The sequence below is a fragment of the Temnothorax curvispinosus genome, unplaced genomic scaffold, assembly GCF_003070985.1.
Source record: "Temnothorax curvispinosus isolate PA1 unplaced genomic scaffold, ASM307098v1 QBEX01004791.1, whole genome shotgun sequence".
Lineage (NCBI taxonomy): Eukaryota > Metazoa > Arthropoda > Insecta > Hymenoptera > Formicidae > Temnothorax > Temnothorax curvispinosus.
Window position 1 is genome coordinate 3,068 of NW_020214571.1, and position 18,178 is coordinate 21,245.

General features: G+C 38.1%; 2 protein-coding genes across 6 annotated transcripts; one reads left to right on the forward strand and one right to left on the reverse strand.

The window, feature by feature from the left end:
* Nucleotides 1–601: 601 nt before the first annotated feature.
* Nucleotides 602–13,121, reverse strand: LOC112454110 (dedicator of cytokinesis protein 9). 5 transcript variants are annotated; one of them, XM_025015325.1, is made up of 30 exons: nt 13,033–13,121; nt 12,495–12,927; nt 12,111–12,227; nt 11,639–11,817; nt 11,486–11,555; nt 10,938–11,378; nt 10,340–10,822; nt 10,020–10,186; nt 9,724–9,885; nt 9,542–9,621; nt 8,912–9,165; nt 8,592–8,833; nt 8,356–8,455; nt 7,901–8,272; nt 7,578–7,775; nt 7,247–7,393; nt 6,975–7,161; nt 6,840–6,887; nt 6,302–6,480; nt 5,945–6,156; nt 5,444–5,851; nt 4,970–5,270; nt 4,483–4,642; nt 4,172–4,332; nt 3,712–4,041; nt 3,455–3,605; nt 3,076–3,338; nt 2,642–2,999; nt 2,223–2,514; nt 1,915–2,149 (listed from the first exon to the last, which is right to left on the reverse strand). In XM_025015325.1, the coding sequence occupies exons 2-30, from the start codon at nt 12,687–12,689 to the stop codon at nt 1,915–1,917; spliced, it is 6,492 nt and encodes a 2,163-aa protein (XP_024871093.1). In that variant the 5' UTR covers nt 12,690–12,927; nt 13,033–13,121. The 5 variants fall into 5 exon arrangements, with proteins under 5 accessions (XP_024871094.1, XP_024871093.1, XP_024871095.1 ...); XM_025015326.1 differs by lacking the exon at nt 13,033–13,121 and having other exon boundaries at nt 602–2,149; nt 12,495–12,948; XM_025015327.1 differs by lacking the exon at nt 13,033–13,121 and having other exon boundaries at nt 3,464–3,605; nt 8,350–8,455; nt 12,495–12,948.
* A 499-nt stretch (nt 13,122–13,620) lies between these two features.
* LOC112454111 (protein CWC15 homolog B) lies at nt 13,621–15,071 on the forward strand. Its single transcript, XM_025015330.1, has 3 exons — nt 13,621–13,870; nt 14,334–14,637; nt 14,751–15,071. Exons 1-3 carry the CDS (start codon nt 13,740–13,742, stop codon nt 14,991–14,993), a joined length of 678 nt encoding a protein of 225 aa, XP_024871098.1. The 5' UTR covers nt 13,621–13,739; the 3' UTR covers nt 14,994–15,071.
* The last annotated feature ends 3,107 nt before the right edge of the window (nt 15,072–18,178 follow it).

An 18,178-nucleotide genomic window follows, 5' to 3' on the forward strand; every position in this document is an offset into this window, starting at 1 on the left:
TGACAAGATATTTTTAAAAATCTTGGACAAATTATAGACGTTTATCTAATGCTTCTAATTTTCATGCGCGGTCGCAAGTGTTAAACCATTTTAACATCTGTTAGCCACATTGTGTTCATTTTTTACATACAACTGAAGAAGGTAAAAAATATACTTAAATTAAAGTATTGTACGGTAATTATAGGACATTCTGTACCTATATATTTATATTTTTAAACTTTATTTTATATATCCAATTAAAACAGATTATTATAAATGCTACATAAAGTTTCGGTTCAAATTTTGCGGAATAGCTGAAAAAATTCTCGCAAAATATTAACTGAAGACACAGCGTTAGATGTCATAATTAAACAAGCTTCTTTTTAGAATTTTTACACTCGTGCATATCCAATTATGACAAAAGAACATTTAAACCATTACTTTCGAAATATATTCAAAAATTTCTCACTATGTCTCACTATGTATATTGTAATTATTATTCTTAAAGCTGTTACTAAACTACCAATATTCGCATCGATTTTGCTGCTTACACAAATAAATTTACACATACATACTTTTCCGTTCATTCTCTCTCTCTCTCTCTCTCTCTCTCTCTCTCTCTCTCTCTCTCTCTCGCTCGCTCGCTCGCATTCACGATTTATAAAATTTTATTTCGCACTTTCACAAATAATTATCAATATGTAACATCACTTTTGTGCGTATTCGCAAGGTATCAAAGTGGTCGGACTTGTTTCCCATCGATAAACTGTAGCCAATGCTACAGCCCTTTCTTCCTCTCTAAAATATAAACAAACTTTCATTTAATTCTCTATAAGTTCCAATAATTGGCATAGAAATTACTCAATCTGTATCGTCTTTGTACTACTAATTGTGTGCAAGCGCATACGTAAGTTCACATAACTGCTGGATAAAATATTCGACGATCTATAGCGTTAAAAGACCTAATACTTTCCCTTCAATATTTCTAAAACAGCCGACTACACAGCACTTATACGCACGCAAGAAATTAATCAAGTGATATATGTACAAATATCAATTTTTACATAAAGTGTCTAAATACGTATTTGATACATCATTTATACATATTGCAAGGAGCACTAGGTAAAAAAGTTTATCCGTACATTCAGTGCTTATGGTTAAAGCGAAAATTTAATATGTCATTAGTAAAATAAGCACAAACAGCAATTGAAGTCTGTTTGTTAGATTACAAAATAAATTTAATCGAGACACGTAAAATATTAATCTTATTGTGTCGATTCTCCACAAGTATCGCAAGTGGATAACTTCCTCTTATTTCGTTAAATTATTTTTGTCGATTAATTAATTAGATTATAGTTTCCTTCTCCTAATTGATAAAAGGATGAAAACAAAAATCCTAATAAAGTTGATTATATACGGACATCAAATTTAAATGCCTTATGGACTAACATTATCCATAGTGAAAGAACTGAGGTGTACCAGTACATTTTTACTCGCCATAGATATACTGTACAAATGCCCTGGTATATAAACCAACTTATTCTACTAGTTGAATCGCAACTTATCGAACTACATCATCCATATTGCGAGCTTAATAGATAAAAGCAGTTCTCATTGGCTTTGTCGAAATTTTTGAACAATTACAGATTAACTATAATTTATCCTTACGTATAATCGGGACTTTTTTGGGACATTCGTAAATGCCTCGTCTAAAAGATTTGGCAGTGATTAGAAAGTCTTCTCCATTAGGCCAGTGCAAAAGTTACAAAATTGATACAGACACTTGTTCGTAGATTTGTAATTAAGGAGAATAAAAATACAAGGCGATATAAATATTTCGCAAGCTTGTACTTGCGAAGGAAGAACTTGAGACATATTATGCTAAAAAATAAAGGAATCTGAGGTCTGTTGGATGAACTTTCTAAGATTATTGACTTAGGCTGTACTGGTATGATTGTTAGCACCGCTGATAGCGCTGAACAGAGCAGCGCTATTGCGTTTGAAACTTCCTACTTGCTCGTCCGGCCATATTGGTTCCCCGAACAAGGACGACAAACTCTGGCACAGTTTTTGGTAATTCTCACGTAACACTTCTTGATATTCGTGTTGGTCGGGCGTGATCAGTTTGCTATTAATTTGTAATGCTGTATAACATATCTTGACAAATTCCCTGAAATTCCAAGAGGACTTATAAGTGATTGCGATATCGTGTACATGAAAAAGTGTAAAATGACAAAACGTACCTAAAGACATCCTTCAATTCTTCTACTTTGTCATCGGGGTATTGTGGAGACAGCGCAGGATCCAGAAATGCGGAGGCATAGGCTAAAGGACCGGCATTTACCGTTACGCAAATGCTACCTTGGAGACGTAACTGCAGTTTCTTCACATCCGTCGGTCCGATCAAAGCCACATCCTCCAATTCCTGAACGCGTTGCCTCATCTCATCCAAAGCGACCTCGATAGGGCTGAGCTCCACTATCCGTTTCTCGGCAATCCCGATGCGCTTCTTCACATACGGAAAAGCATATTGCGCTGCAAGAACAAGCATAAATCTTCATACTTCTTTTTCAATAAAGCGAGATCTAAGATAATCAAATAAATAGGTAATTATCGGATTATTAGAATTTTTAGAATTATTAGATTTGATGTTTGACCATACTTGTGAGAATAGTTCTACGTTTCCATTGATCCTCCGGACTGCCTCTTGCCTTGCCCTCCTTAGTAAATGGCGTCTCAAACATGAAGCAAGATATGTTGTGATTCTGCTCGAACTCGGTTTGTCGCACTTCCAACTCCGTCTTCTCAAAGTAGGGTGTGACATGCGTTACCTGAATGTACGCTATCTTGGGATCTAATTCGCTTACGTCGACTGGTACAGAATCCATTATTATCTTAACGTTCTCAGATCCGAACTTTTCGCTATACAAATGCAATAAACGTTCCGATATTTCAGATAACGATGTCACTTTTGGCTCCTTATAAATGTATTCTTGACCATTCTCTTCCTCAAAGTACGCCTAGATAATAATACATGTGTCAATCAAATTTTTTTAATTATAAAAATATACGCTCTCTGCTGGTGATATATCTTACCATGCCAAAGAATGCCACTCTGTAAAACCTCCCGAGCAATCTCTTTCCAGTCCGTGTTACCTCCACAATTTTATTACAGGCTTGCGCCAAATGCGAGTAACAATTAGCCAAAGCTTCGTAATTTCTCTTCTTTTCATATATAGGAACTATTAAACGATATAAGTGCCCAAGCAATTCGAAGCGCTCGGCCTTCTCCAATGTGTCGGCACAAATTTCCAATTGCTCAAGAAGTAAACTTTCGTTATAGTGAATATCTTGAATGCCTGAAAAAAGATCGATATTTCTTGCATCTGTTCTCAATTCAGATGTATACACGACACGATAAAAATGCAACCAAAATAATACAAATGATAAACGTAATGCAATAAAATAAACATACAAATCTCACCAGCATCAAGTTTGAGATTACGCTCGTCCTTCGATATGTTCACAGATATTTGATCGAAAGCTTCTGCGCCCCACGGATGAATTTTCCGCAATTTTAAATATTCAGCCATTAATGCCGCGATATGTAGTTGACAACAAGCAGCCTTAGAATGAAAAACGCGTGTTGACATATCCATTATGTAAGAGTCTCAGACAATATATTTTTATATAAAGTGCATCTTTGTTGAGATAATTTGTAAAAATGAGTACCTCGGAAAAATTTCCATCTCTAGCGTGGTTCCTAGCCATCGTTTCCAGCCAGGTATGCCTCAATTCGGGCGTGCTGGCGTAAGAGTTAGCCAAACTATGTTGCAAATCGACCAGCATCTCAGGATCGTTATTATGCTCCCGCATTTGCGCGGTTGCCATTAAAACCGTTCGTATTCTTTTATTGAGGTCCTTCACTTCAACTGGGAATCCTGTTCCCTTCATAACTTTATCAGAAGAGGCATAACTGTTGATTAACGACAACGATTCTTGAAATCGTGAATTGTTCAGACCGATTACATTGCCCAACATTTGGGACACTGAAATTATCACCTATAGAGAAATAATAAGACGTGTTTAAAGCTTGTACAATTCACTTAAAAATCAACGATAATGACTATATAAAAATAAGTGGCGTTAAATAAACTAGACTTAAAGATTGTGTTCTAGAAGAGTACTGTACCTGCAAATGTACTCTAGTCAATCCTTTCCTACTAGTAAACTCAAAATTACTTCGCATGAGCAAATACAGCAAAGCGCAGGACTCCTGCCTTATGGAACTCAACTTGCTGTTACAGCAACGCAGCAGCTCATAACACAAACGCCCGCAAAGCACAGCATTGCCTGTAAAGAAAAAAAATATATTCAAGCTTTGTGCATGTTTTACATGTGCCTATCATACTTGCTCTCTACCATCGAAGAGTAGGTAGTTATGTATTCATTCTCATTCTTTACAAATAAAACTTTTTTGAAGCTTTGAAAATTAACAATTACCTTGGAAAAGCGCGACGGAATAATTATTCAAAAAAGCTCGGAGTCCAGCGAAAACGTGACGTAATAAAGTTTCGGACTGACCGACTTGAAGAAACGACAAATAAATATTGAAAAACTTTTGCATGACTGCGTTGTCGCCTTCATTTGCCAAGAGAACATCCTGCAAAAAATGAGCTATGTTAACGTTTTATGGTCACAAGCTTCTAGCTATGTTTTGATTGGTCAATTTGGATAAAAAAATCCCACGCGCGTGCACTATATTTATATTTAAATTTATATATTTTAATCTTCAAAATCTCTATGTGAACTTATATTGGTTTCTTGACTTTCTTAAGGTCCCTTACTTTAAACTATTCAAATTTTTATTTATTAAGATCTTGTTGCCTAAATTGGTCAATCAATGTTTTAATCTTATTGTATATTATTATATATTTTACACATAAAATCAAAGAAATAAAAAAATTTGTGATAAAGTAAACATGATTACTTTAAAATGAATACAGAAGAGACCCAAGCAATCCAACGCAATTAGCCCAACTTCCGTTGCCATATTTGCCTCCAGTAAAACTTGATATACTTTGCCGCAATCATTTTCAACCAGATTCTCTCTAGTAACTGTATTGTGAGGTTGCAACGTGCTGGTAGCGGGACTTTCAGTGGTAAAGTCTGGCGGTGCCATTCTGGCGGGTAAAGTCATTGCTTTGACAGTGCGGGGCTTTCCAATATTACTCGCAGCATTCGCGGCTATTTGTCTCTTACCGATATACTTGAAATGATGTAAGCTCATCCTGAAAGTAGAAGAAAACAAGGTTGTTCGTGTAAAATCTAGTATGAGTATACTAAACACACATCAAGACATTTTATCATACAATGCATTCGTATAATAAGAGAATATCGGCATATTTTCTCAAAAACAGGCAATATTTCTATTATTTACTACACCGTCAGTTTTGCTACTTACTCGATTACTGTGAAGAAGTTCAGTATTTCCGTATCGTTGCACTGTTGCCACCAGGCGATCACCTGATGATCACCTAGATACTTGACAATGAATAGGAAACAAAGTAGTATATCTTTCACTTCCGAGGGCTGCAATTTATCGCACCTGGGCGACGATTGCGTCACACTCAAAGTACGCGAATGTCTGTTTCTCTCGCCCGTTCCGTTTTCCGGCAATTCTCTGACGATGGCGGTCTCTTGGGAAATGTTAGACTGTGACGCACCGGACACCGTCGATGTATCAGACTCAACGCTAGTGCAAGAATATCCATTTACCAACCCTTGACCCGCGATAGCGGCAAAGTAGGTAGAATCTCGCAGATGCATAGACGATCTTATAGGCGATTGAGTGTCCAGGTGAAGAGTCAGTCTGCGTAACATCAAAATTTATCTTTAACTTTCAATTAATTAATAATTATCTATTGTATTATTAATATTGTTTTATTAATATACTGGCATATACCTGTGAATGGATTTTGGTGTACCCGCGGTAGTGGAACTGGCAACGGTATCCTTCACTGTCAGAAACGAACTGCTGGTCGACACTCTGTTAGTGCCATTCTGTTTGATCTCTATCTTGATCTCGTTCTCCTCTACCGACTGCAGTCGATGCAAATTCTCCAATACAATGCCAAGCCATGGTATGTAAATCGATGCTATTCTACTCAGTTGACCCTGAAATAATTAGAATTCAAAACGTGAAATACCTATCAATAAATTATATCAGAAGAAAAATGATCATTCCCAATTTTTTCCAACAATGCAATTCCTTAAAGACTGCTAGGAGCAGCTTGTAATCATAAACGTTTAAAAGTCGCACCTTATTTTGATATCTATCATCTAACTCGTGTTTCGCCATTAAATCCCGTAAAGTACCAATGGCGACCTTACGGATCTGCACGATTTCGTTGAGGGAAGTCCTAACTTCTTGCATCAGAAGACCAGCCAGGAAGTGGTGCTTACAAAATTCTTCCGTGAGACAATACTCGTTCATTAAATCTGTCATCAAATAAGCACTTCACAGTTTTATCTGCTTTTAATATATACTATCTCTAATTGTGTAATGTAACTGAAATAATGGTGGTATAAGTGCGTATAAAATACAGATGAGCAGAAAATATATATAAGATTTCAGTGCATGATCCTATAAAAATACAAAAAACGTGTAGAAACGTATATTTCAATCTGAGAGACCTCAATCCTTGAATTAATGATGCTTTTAAACTGATTAATTATAAATTATAACTAGCATTAACTATATATTGCTACAAAAGAGAAAATATGTAACGGATATTTGCTATAAACGAGAACATACACATAACACACATATTTGTGTACGAATATAATTATAAACGTACCAACGTCGCATTCTGGTTCACTTTCACAATCAGTGTCATTCTCAGTATCTTTTGAACACGCGAAACAATTAAGTTACAATAAATTAGTATATTTTCACCGTAATCCTTGTGTGTATCGATGATATAAGAATTTACCTCTGGAAGCAAGACGCGACTGCATCATCGGCAAGTTGAAGGATACATAGTGCTCGTGAGAGCAGATGATTTGCAGAAAAGTAAACTTGAAATCGTGTAGCGTGCGTTGGTCGCCAGGCGAAAAGTTGTCCAGGTAGGAATTGATGAGACGAAACACGAAGCCACGGTCCATGAATGTGAGACATCGCTGTGCCGCGATAATCAAAATCAAAATAGTGATAAAGATATACAGTGTATGATATATACTGTGTGAGTTATGTGATATTATGTACCTTTAAAAATTGTGCGAGACTCTTGTTCAATTCGTGTGTCTCTACTGGCATTTCTCTGTACTTGGTCATTAAGTATGGCATAATCACGTCTAATAACATCTTGATCTTCTCGTGATAATCTTTTGAGAATCGCTCGTTTCTATGCATCTAGGAAAAAATAAATTAACTGCTCAAGTAATTAATTTTTATAAGAGACAGATTGATAATTTATTTTGGTAAATATACAAAACACTTCGAAAAATGAAGCAATATTTAATTACAATAAATAATCCTACTCTATCGATATTAATAGTCGCCAAGTTTCAAGTTAAAGTAATCTCGAAGAATTTACCTTTATCCTACCAGTACTCAGTAGATATTGCGCCATACTCTTGATCATTATTTCGAAAAAGAAGCTCGAGTGATGCATGAATTTGTTCACAACTAGAAAATCGGTATTACTCGGTTGTAACAAAGTTGGCAAATGCTTCGCCAGTTGCTCGTGAACCGCGACGTTACCATTTCGGAGAGGAGGCAGTACAAACACGAACTAGAATCAGAGAACTAGGGTAGAGTCAGACCAATCGCAAAATATATAAACCAAAGTTTCAATATTCAAGAGCTAATAAAACTGGAAATTGAATATTTATCTTTCAAACATATTCTAAATCCTACCTTGATGTACGCTTGTAGAATTTCCTTACGCCCGGCTTCGTGCACCATGTTTATAAAATGTATTAAGACCCTGATCACGTATAATCCGACTTCTTGGCTGGTATTGCACGTCAACAACACGAACAGTTGATTCAATATAGTTGGGAGAAACGTGATAACGGTGACTAGTTGAACCGCGTGTGCAGCCTTCAGGATTTTGCACGTTTCCGAATCCGAGGGCGACGCCGAGGGCTTTGTGTCCAAGATGCGTTCAGCGTGGACGAACAGATTGTGCAGATGAAGGTCCCGCGTGAATACCGTCGAAATTAATTGGAAAGATACCGTGAAGATTGGTCGTTGGGAATCAATCCAAGTGATATCCGGCCCTGCGTTCTACGAAAACATACAAGTCACCCTCATGTCGTCCAAACTATGTCATTAATTGACACAATACCAATGATCGATCTTACTCTTACCCCTTTCCCTAGTCCAAGGGGTTGTATGGATAGATATCCCGACGGTAAATGCGTCGCTACAGGCAATACCTGGATATTCGATTCTATATCCACGTTCAGTCTGCACAAAGTATATAAAATATCAAAAATATATTTTTCTTCTTTCTATTTTCTTACCATCGTTCAAATATTATAAGATACAACAAAATATGCTAATAGTTTAAATGCTCATCGATCATTGATTTATCGAATCTCACCTTCCTTTATGCAGCAAAGGCGCCCATGCATAGCCGACACAGTTTTCAACGCCGTTCTCTTTCTTTTTGTTCATATCGCAACTTATGTGATAAAAGGAGAATAGTATATGGTGTTTTGCGTGCAATTTCGTGGGTAGCTTAATCTTGATTTCTTCATACCAAGAAGGTACTGCGCTGTGATGTAACACGGCGCACGACGCTCGTAAGCATAGTAACGGCAAACCCGGTCTCCCATAAATCGCCTGTTAGAAATAGTAGAAAGAAGATGAAGCCATTTAGATCCCTTAATCTTCAAATAAGTTGATTTTTTTATCACATACTCGTAAAGGCTTGACGTTTTCGCCGTCGTCGTCGCGGAGTTCCATGATGCACGCTATGTTCCTAGCTCGGGTAAACATTTTTTGACTGTCGAAATTGAGTGTCTGCGGATACACGTACAGATGATTGACATACGTCGTGTACGGATGCACATCCCTCTCGGAAGTGCTCTCGAATTCGGCGACCTCGATCGTCGGCTCCGCCGTTGGTGGGATCGGAAATGGCTTTAACGGTGCCAGGCAAGTCGACAATGTATCTAGAAATCGTATTTTATGTATTATATATCTGGAATCGTTCGAAACTATTGACTACAATTTCTCTTTTCGTAGTGAGAATTATTAAAAGCCTTTTTACTTATTACAAAAAATTCATTAAATTACTTAGAATCAAGTTACAAAAATTGTGTAATTCTTGCATCTTTAAGTCATTATTGTTTCTTCGAAACTTATTATTAAATCTTTAGTTCTTCAATACAGGCTTTATTTATCGACAAATAATCGGCGCGCAGTTTGCCGAGTTATAGAAGTATACAAAATTCACACATAGAAATATTATTATTAGGCTACCATGATCCAGCCCGACCAAAGATATCTTCTCTATTTAATTATAAAATATATTATTCGACTACGCACTTTCAGGAATGTCCGTAATAGGCTCTATTTTAATTTTCAGCCAACCAGGTATCACAGTCAATTTGCTAAGCTTCTCAGGCCTGCGAACAAAATTTTGCTGATATAATGTTTAATAAAGCACGCATGTTGAGCTCCATGTGGTATAAATTTTTTAATCATATTAATTTACAATTAATACATACTTTCTGTACTCAGAAAGAAGTTTTAGCAGCTCCTCATCTTTTATTTTGTGACCCTCCTGCCTGTATATTGCTGGGAAATCCGAGGATGTATCCAGTTCGTTGCTATACAATCTAAATAGTGGTCTTGCAGCCCATGCAAATGGCATTCTATAATTTCCCAGTCTGAAAAAAAAAGAATAATCGTCTTGTACAATCACGCTTATTTGTAATCATCTTTTTAATTGTTAAATATCCGCTTAAAATATGAAATTTACACTTAATATTATATTTAAAAATACCTGAATTTATAATATTACCTTTGACAACATGCTCGGACTTGTTTGTGCACCTTCAAGCCCAATCTTGGATCCTTAGTAGCTCTCAAATATGGCTCTGAGGTCTGATATATGTTTCCCTGGAGTAACTTGTCTATCCTTACGACGAGGAATATATCTGGGTGAGGATTACTAATGTTGAATATAGCCTATAACAACAATTATCTTTATAAATCCTCAGTCTATTAATAAATCCAGAATAAATTAAGTGATTAACAAATTCTTATCTTAGACATTTATATATACTAGAATTATTAACATCTCACATTTTTCATTGGATTTTCGTGTTTAAATAATCTTACTTGTTTCGGATATTTGATCCAGTCCGAAGGAATGTTCTTCAATTCCCCAGGAAGAGTAATATCCTCTGTTGTAATTCCTGCAGGACTAAGTTCTCTCGTCATATTTCGCACTATTTCATGATTAATATCGAAATGAAAATTCTCTGTAAGTTTTCTGCCAGTCCTCGCGTCGAAAAGGCTCAACACTGTATGATAAGGTTCCACTTGACAGAGAGATTCTTTTTCGTCGATAGGTGCTTGTAGTCTAAATTTAAGACTTTCGCACTTGACGAGGATCCTATGGCCGAATTGCTCCTTATAAGGGTCCACGTTATCGGCAGATTGTCCTACAGCTGTTTTGGCATGGGGTATGTAAGGATACACGCTGAACAGTCTTTTTCTGTTCTCTCTCCTCGCTAAAGCGATGCTGGTATCAGTCTCTCTAGAATATTTTATTAGTTGCGGATTCATACTCTGCTCGAGACCTTTCAGTGTGCCATAAACCTAAAATCAAGAACATTAAGTCCACTTTAACATCAAACAATTATCTTTTATCTTACCTTAAATAATTTTTTATTTAAAATAATTTAATAACAATATTAAGATAATTTTGTACTACCTGCATAGGTTGCGGCGATGGCGGAGGTGTATTACAGGTTCTTTCTAGCGATGCAGCGCGCTTTTCTTCCTGCTGTTTGTAATGTTGCAAGACGGAACTGAGTTTCAATAACCAATCTTGCATATCAGCCTCGTTATCGGCAGCCAAAGTATAAGACTTGTGAGTGTCACTCATCCGTAGTTCAAAGCAGAATCTCCCACGCTTCGAATTTCTAACAACTTCAGTGCAAAAGTCCATCACTATTGTCAATTTCGCCTCACCCTTCCTCTCGTCTTTAAAAAACTCGAGTATATAAGTGCCGTCAACCTCCTGTCTGAGATGGCAGAAACGTCTTTTGAACGATTTCGAGCCGATATGAGCAAACATTCTATCCGCACTACCAATCTCAGGACCTTTCATCAAGTAACCTTCCTTCGTTATACCGTCATTCTTCGTTAAATCCTATGAAAATGTATACAGATTACACTTAGCTCTAAATATGCGACAAAAGTAACCAAGATGATATTAAACGATCCGAAAAATCTTGTAGAATAAAAGAAGAACATTACCTCGTCTACCTGGTCTACCTCGGTATCGATTTCATACACCTCGTCCTTTAGATCGTCCGCTTTCGATATTCTGAAAATTTATGAAATAATAGCATCTATAAAACAGACAGCTGTCAGAGATTCCAATTAATCTCAAGCATTAAACTCGCATACCTTGGCAACTCGAGATAAGCTCCGCTATATGCCGCGTACTTGTAATGTACAAGATTCCAATTGGATGTATAACTGGATAGACACTCCTTCGTTAGGAGATTCTCCTCTCCTTCCTCACATTCTGTAATATGTTGCGCCGTCGGTACCACACTGCGATATCTCCTTGGCAGAACCACTTGCTGTTGGAAAATGTACATTCAACAACAATAATAATAATCACGTATCAAATATCATAAATATTTAATAACAATTCTAATTATTCTCTATTTTGGAAAATAGAATTTTTTTCAACAAGATACTTTTAATTTTGCTTATTTGTAGAATTAATAAAAATATATTAATTATATTCTTCATGTACTTCAATTTTATCTCGTATCCTATTGCTATTCTTGCTTTGTTCGCTTATCTATAAATGAAAGGCATGTCGACAACACACTGATATAGATAAGCGGTATGAAAGCAGTAAACTCACAGAAATATCATCCTGGGGGTACAGCAGCAGCTCTCGCTGAGGGTCATTTTGCAACAGCGTCTTATTCTTTAGCACAAAATTCTCAAAGTCAATGGGCTCGACCAAGTGCGGCTTACTCTGCAAAAAACATGTGAATTTTGAAAGACAAAAACTATCGTGGGCACAGAAAATCCTAAAATACTTTAAGCCTCAATTTCACGAAATCTCGACTTCATATTCCACTGACACTGACGAACACGACGAAATTCCGCGATGTAGGACGACTAGGAATATAAAAGGAACATAAAATCTCGAGCTCCCAGTGATTGTTTACATCGCGTGTACGTCAAGTACGACGAGCCAGCGTCCTGATTTCAGCGTTCCCGGTGGGATCGGTGGTCTCACCTGTACCGTGCTCTCGCGGACGACCTGGGACACGGTCTCCCGCAGCTGTGCCGCCATGCCGGGCTTCCCCAGGCCGCGCGTGAACTTCCTCTCGCTCATCCTGGCCAACGCCGTCGTGCGACGCCGATCGGGCCTCGGCTCGGTACCGCCGTCTGCTGATGCCGCCGTCGCCGAGCCGGCCGCGTCAGGTCGCATCGGTCACCGTGCCCGGCCACGCCGGGGGACGATCGGGCACATGCACTGTCACCACCACGGGGGCAACCGCCCCGGCCGCCTCCTCGTCGCAAACTCACAATCGATCAAGATCGCGCGACCAACTCCCGTCGGCCATCACCAATCGCGTCCCGTCTCCCGTCCTGTCGCGCCGCGCCGCGCCGCGCCGCGCCGCTCCCGTCTGATTCTTCTTCTTTCAAGTTGCTGGCACCGGACAGTACTTCGCCCATAAATCCATAAACAGATTTAATTGGTAATTTTGAAACTGGTTGTGTATTTGTATGCCGAGTAGTTTGTCCCTCTTCTGTTTCTGATGATATATTACTTCCTTGCCGACCATACAACTGTAGACTGTGCCACACTGTGCTATGTGCTAGTGCTAGTGTGCTCCCGTTTGATCTCTGATCCTGTCGATTCCTCGCGGAAAGACGGTTCTCTTTTTTTCCTTTTTTTTTCCCTTCTCTTTCAGAGCCGGGACCCGCGCGAATTTTTGCCACGCGCCGCTTTTATCTCGCGCCGATTGGGAAATCGACGCGACGCGTGAAACTGGAGCACGTCAATATTAAAGTTGATAAGGTCGCGATACCAAGTACGGAGATAATCGGGCGTGTGAAACGAAATCGCATTTTCCCGCGTATTTCCCACGCGGCGCGGTAAGGTTAATGGCGGATCGCCCGACGAAGATTCTTCGAACGGCGCCTGAATGTCGCACGAATTAAGGCTCGGAAAACTCGGGGAAGATTCCGTGGGAAGAGCTTTACAAACGGAGATTTATTAATAGATAAGCTCCCACTGTCAACAGTGTCAACGAATGCCTGTCGACAGTTATCGAGAGCTTTTATCGAGAACTTTATCGATAGTATCGAGACGGGCTTTTTGATACTCGATACTTCGATACTCTCCTCCAACCTCCAACTGGCCCAATCAATCCAACATTTGGTTGATTTGGTTCGCGTCCTGTCGGTTCGGAATCCAGTTGTGTCTGTGATCGATCAAGTTTGGGGTTCGCTCGAGTGATTTTTATGCGAAAACATGACGACGGCGGCAAGACCGACCTTCGAGCCTGCCCGAGGAGGACAAGGACGGGGCGAGAAGGACCTGAGCGCGATCTCGAAGCAGTACAGCAGTAGGGATTTGCCGTCACACACGAAGCTCAAATACAGGTACACGAGTCTGGAAGTCGATTTTCCGCGATTAACAACAATTACGTATATCATTTTGATGTATCGATGCACGAAAAAGCAGAATCCGCACTCCTGCTGTTCATGTTGGCGAAAATTATTTTGAGGTTATGACGACCAAGACTTGTTTAATGATTTTTGAATCTGTCTTCTCTCTTTTTTTCTTTAAAAGATAAACGTATCTCTCCTGTTTAACAAACGCAATGAGCTTGGTCAGATATTTATATTATTAGTTGAAATAGTTGATAATGCCTATATTTTTCAATTATAGTCAGGCTTACCTACAAGATTCACTTGATAATCACGTAAACTTTGCCATTATATATCATAACTTATCAAAAGACATAATATAAAGTATCGCAATATATATGTAGAAAAGAAATTAAAGAATATTAAGTATATAAATAATATTTGCGATGTCAATTTTAATGTTGTTTCTCGGCAGGGAGCATGGCCAAGGAACAGTCGAGGAATTGCGAAATCGGGACTTCAGGAAGGAATTGGAGGAAAGAGAGCGAACAGATAAGGATAAAGGATCAAGCCGTCGTGCCATTGAACCTTCCAGGGAATCGACTACATCCAGTGCAAAAAGGCAGAAGTTAGACCAGGTTCCTGCGGCCAGCTTAGATGCGGACGATCCACTTGATGATGAAGAATCAGATTCTGATAGTGACGAGGATGATACTGCTGCGCTCTTGGCCGAACTTCAGAGGATTAAGAAGGAACGAGCAGCAGAACAAGCTAAGAAAGTAAGTACTGAATCGTACTATTAATTAAAATATCTTGACTTGCTCTGTCTTTCTCCTTTTCACATATCCTTTGTCTAGAGAATAAAATAAAATATTGTTTTCCATTTTTGCAGGAAATGGAGAAGCGCCAGGAGGAGGAAAGAATACGTATGGAAAATATTCTTTCAGGAAATCCTCTGTTGAACTATTCCTCACAGAGCGGAAGAGTGGATATGAAAGTACGAAGACGGTGGGACGACGACGTCGTTTTTAAAAATTGCGCGCGCTCCGAGCCGAAGAAGAAACATGACGTGTTCATCAACGATTCCCTACGAAGTGAATTTCATCGTAAATTTATGGAGAAGTATGTTAAGTAATTTAGTGATTATAAGCATTAGCGTTGTAAATAATTTTTTCATGCATGTTATTGAATAAAAGTACATTTCCTCTCATCATTTATGTCGACATTGATTGATCCTAAGCCGACAATTGAGCAAAATTATGTGATAAAATTATCTGTGTGTAATTCTTTGTTATTGTAAAAGAAACAATTGAATACAGATGTTAGATAATTATTCAACTAAATTGAAATATTAAAAATTATCAAATATTTTCATTGATATTTATATTCTTTAAATACAGCAGGAATACTGTATTAATATTTCGCTCTTTTCTTTTTTATATTGACACTACAAATATCATGTTATAGCTTGTGAGAATAGAGAACGATTACAATCCTCACAAAATTACTGAGATATAACGTTATCTGAATTCCTATTATCCTATTATCAACGGAATTTCCGTTTTCGTTCGTCATCGCGTTAACTCTCTTGATCTAACATGAATCATCCGTTTTGTGAGGATAAGCTCTTAGAGAGAAAATGTTTTCGGAGAGGAAAAACAATTTTTGCTTCCGTAGATCCTTGATTCCGTAACTTTTCGAAAGGTACGTACAGTTGAGTAATGAATTAAAAATAAGCTAAGGAGCGTATCTCCTCGGTGGTTTATCTGTGTACAAACGTCCGTCTCTGGAGCCTGGAGCCGCGAAGTTTCATATATCCCCGACAGTGAATTCCTGCCAATCTACTCCCTCCTCTCCCTGTGCCGAGTCGACGTCCACCCGTCTTACCGTTCCTGTGACTTGTATCTGCGCGATCCGCGCGCCTTCGAGCCGCGCTCGTTACGTGCGCGTGTGTGTTTTTCGGTAGCGCGGACGGCGCGATCCGGTCTCGGACGCACCGTCCGCGCAACGAATCGCGCGCTGGGTCAAGTATAACCGGTCCCGGGGGCCCTGCGGGGCCCCGCGGGGCCCGCGTGCGGGCAGCAGGCAGTCTACCGGTGCAGCTGGTTATCGCGCGCGCCGGTAGACTTCTTGGCACCAACTTGACACAGACATGGCCCGAACCAACTTGACGCGCCCAGCCATCCCACAAAGAGACGGCGCAGCCCGAAGAGCGTATCCGAAATTAACGCGGATTGACGCGGGCACCTCTCGCTCGGCAGAATACTTAATCGTCCGTAAAAATCGGAAGCACTGCGCGCTTGGGACGACCTGTAATTCGCATCAAGAATTCAGGAATTCGTGTGCTGGAATTCTATTCATTGTTTTATGTGCCGTGTAATAAAACACCTGAACTTGAAGCGACCAAAATATACAATATAAGTATGTAAAATATATATTAAAATACACGTCGCATAAAATAATATAAATAATAATTGTATCCTGAAATGTAGCAAAATAATTGATTGTTTAAAATGCGCTTTACTTCTGTAATTCAAGATAGAGTTCTATTTATAATTTTTTTGTATTACACGGTGTGTAATACGAAAAACATTTTAGAAATCAAAATACACACGCACACAAAATATATTAAAATAAAATACACATAGGTACGTCAAAATACACATAAAATTATAAACAGAATTTTATTCTGAAACTGACGCGGATTATCAGATCGCCCAAAGTGTGATTTAAAATACTTGAACAGCTTTCCGTCTCTTTCTTAATTCTCCCAACTAGGCACTAGATAATTTATTCAAAGATTTCTCAATTAGACTCTACAATATATCATGTATTTCGAAATTGATTTCCATATTGGAGATTCTGGTGGAGCAATCCAAAAGATCTGGATATGGAATCTGAAAAACTGTAAAACTGATCCCTAATTTTGAAAATTTAATTTCGCAGATAATTTTTTTAGTCTCTTTAATTGAGTTATAATGCGATAAAAAATCCATTTTCAGACACTAACTCTGCAATTAAGTACGTATTTTTTTTTTTTCAGAAAATATCAGTAACATTCTATTCTCTGTCCTTTGTTCACGTAATGTTTGAATGCGCAGTCTGCTTTAAGTAACTTCCCGCGTATTGTTTTCGCAATGACAAAAGACGAGTCATCGAAAAATGAAAATTGGGAGGGGAAAAAGGAGTTTCCGATAAACTTGAAAGCTTCTTTCTTATTTGGAGTATTTTTTTACACTTTTCATGTTAGATAAACGTGAGTCAAAATGCAACGTGATGGCAAAAGTATGCGATGAATGGATTTTTCTTATACAACAGACTTTTCCTGTGACTTATGTGTGCCTAATAAGGCAACAATTTGCTTTTAGATATTATCTATTAGTATTTCTGCCCATCGTTATGCGTCTTATCTATTTCCACACGCTTCTACAGAGGAATGTACATGGGTCCAATGAAAATATCACTTTTCGAAGAGACTGGAACCTCAAGATCGATTGCGTAACTTTCCCGTGGGTGCGGAAAGGTGAAGTGTGAACATTTCCATACTTATTTTACCGAAATCATATTCCCGACTTTTTTGTACCGTCCAACAATGCGTAAGATTTAAATTTTTAGCTCGCGCACCCTGTTTTTGTAGTGTCAAATTATACTCAATTTGAGTCATTTTTAACAATTGTTATTGGCACTGCTCTTACTCAAAATATGTTGTTAATTTAACCAAACCAACGAAGTCAAAATAATACTGTTTTGTGTTAAAATAATAAATTTTGACACATGATAATTAAAAATAACAAAATGTTATTTAACTTAAGGTATTGGTTTAAATTTCATCCTTTAATATTTAACAGTGCAAGATCGAAAGATGAAAACTAAAGAATAGAAAGTTCGTACGTTTAATTGCTTAATCGTTCGAATTTTATATTATGTTCTATTTTTCAAGTAATTTTACACATTTTTACCAGAAAAATCCTCCAAAATCGCGAAATTATAAAAGAGTGCGCTTTATATCTCAGCGAAAGAAACTTTTAAAATCATTTAACATTTAATTCATGAGGCAGCTTCGACGATCTATATAATGTAATTTGTGTCAAAATTTAAGATAGAATTTTACTTATAGTTTTATACGTCGTGTAATCGCATTGAAGAATTAGAATACATGTATAAAATATATTCGTCGAAGTGCACGGCATCAAAATACGCGCGGCATATAAAATTACGATTAGAACTTCGTTCCGAAATCCGAACGTGGATTGTAGATCGCCTAAAGTGGGCTTTAAGGTTTTGAGCGTCTTCGACGGGAAGCGCTGAGGTACCGGATTC

Excerpts from the sequence above, each read along its gene's own strand:
- LOC112454110 (XM_025015326.1), bottom strand. The coding sequence starts at position 12,689 with ATGCGACCTGACGCGGCCGGCTCGGCGACGGCGGCATCAGCAGACGGC. Across the intron at positions 11,379-11,485 it reads AGGTAGACCAGGTAGACGAG|GATTTAACGAAGAATGACGG; the intron begins GTAATGTTCTTC and ends ACATTTTCATAG. Across the intron at positions 7,394-7,577 it reads TGAGTACTGGTAGGATAAAG|ATGCATAGAAACGAGCGATT; the intron begins GTAAATTCTTCG and ends ATTTTTTCCTAG.
- LOC112454111 (XM_025015330.1), top strand. The coding sequence starts at position 13,740 with ATGACGACGGCGGCAAGACCGACCTTCGAGCCTGCCCGAGGAGGACAA. Across the intron at positions 13,871-14,333 it reads CACACGAAGCTCAAATACAG|GGAGCATGGCCAAGGAACAG; the intron begins GTACACGAGTCT and ends GTTTCTCGGCAG. Across the intron at positions 14,638-14,750 it reads CAGCAGAACAAGCTAAGAAA|GAAATGGAGAAGCGCCAGGA; the intron begins GTAAGTACTGAA and ends CCATTTTTGCAG.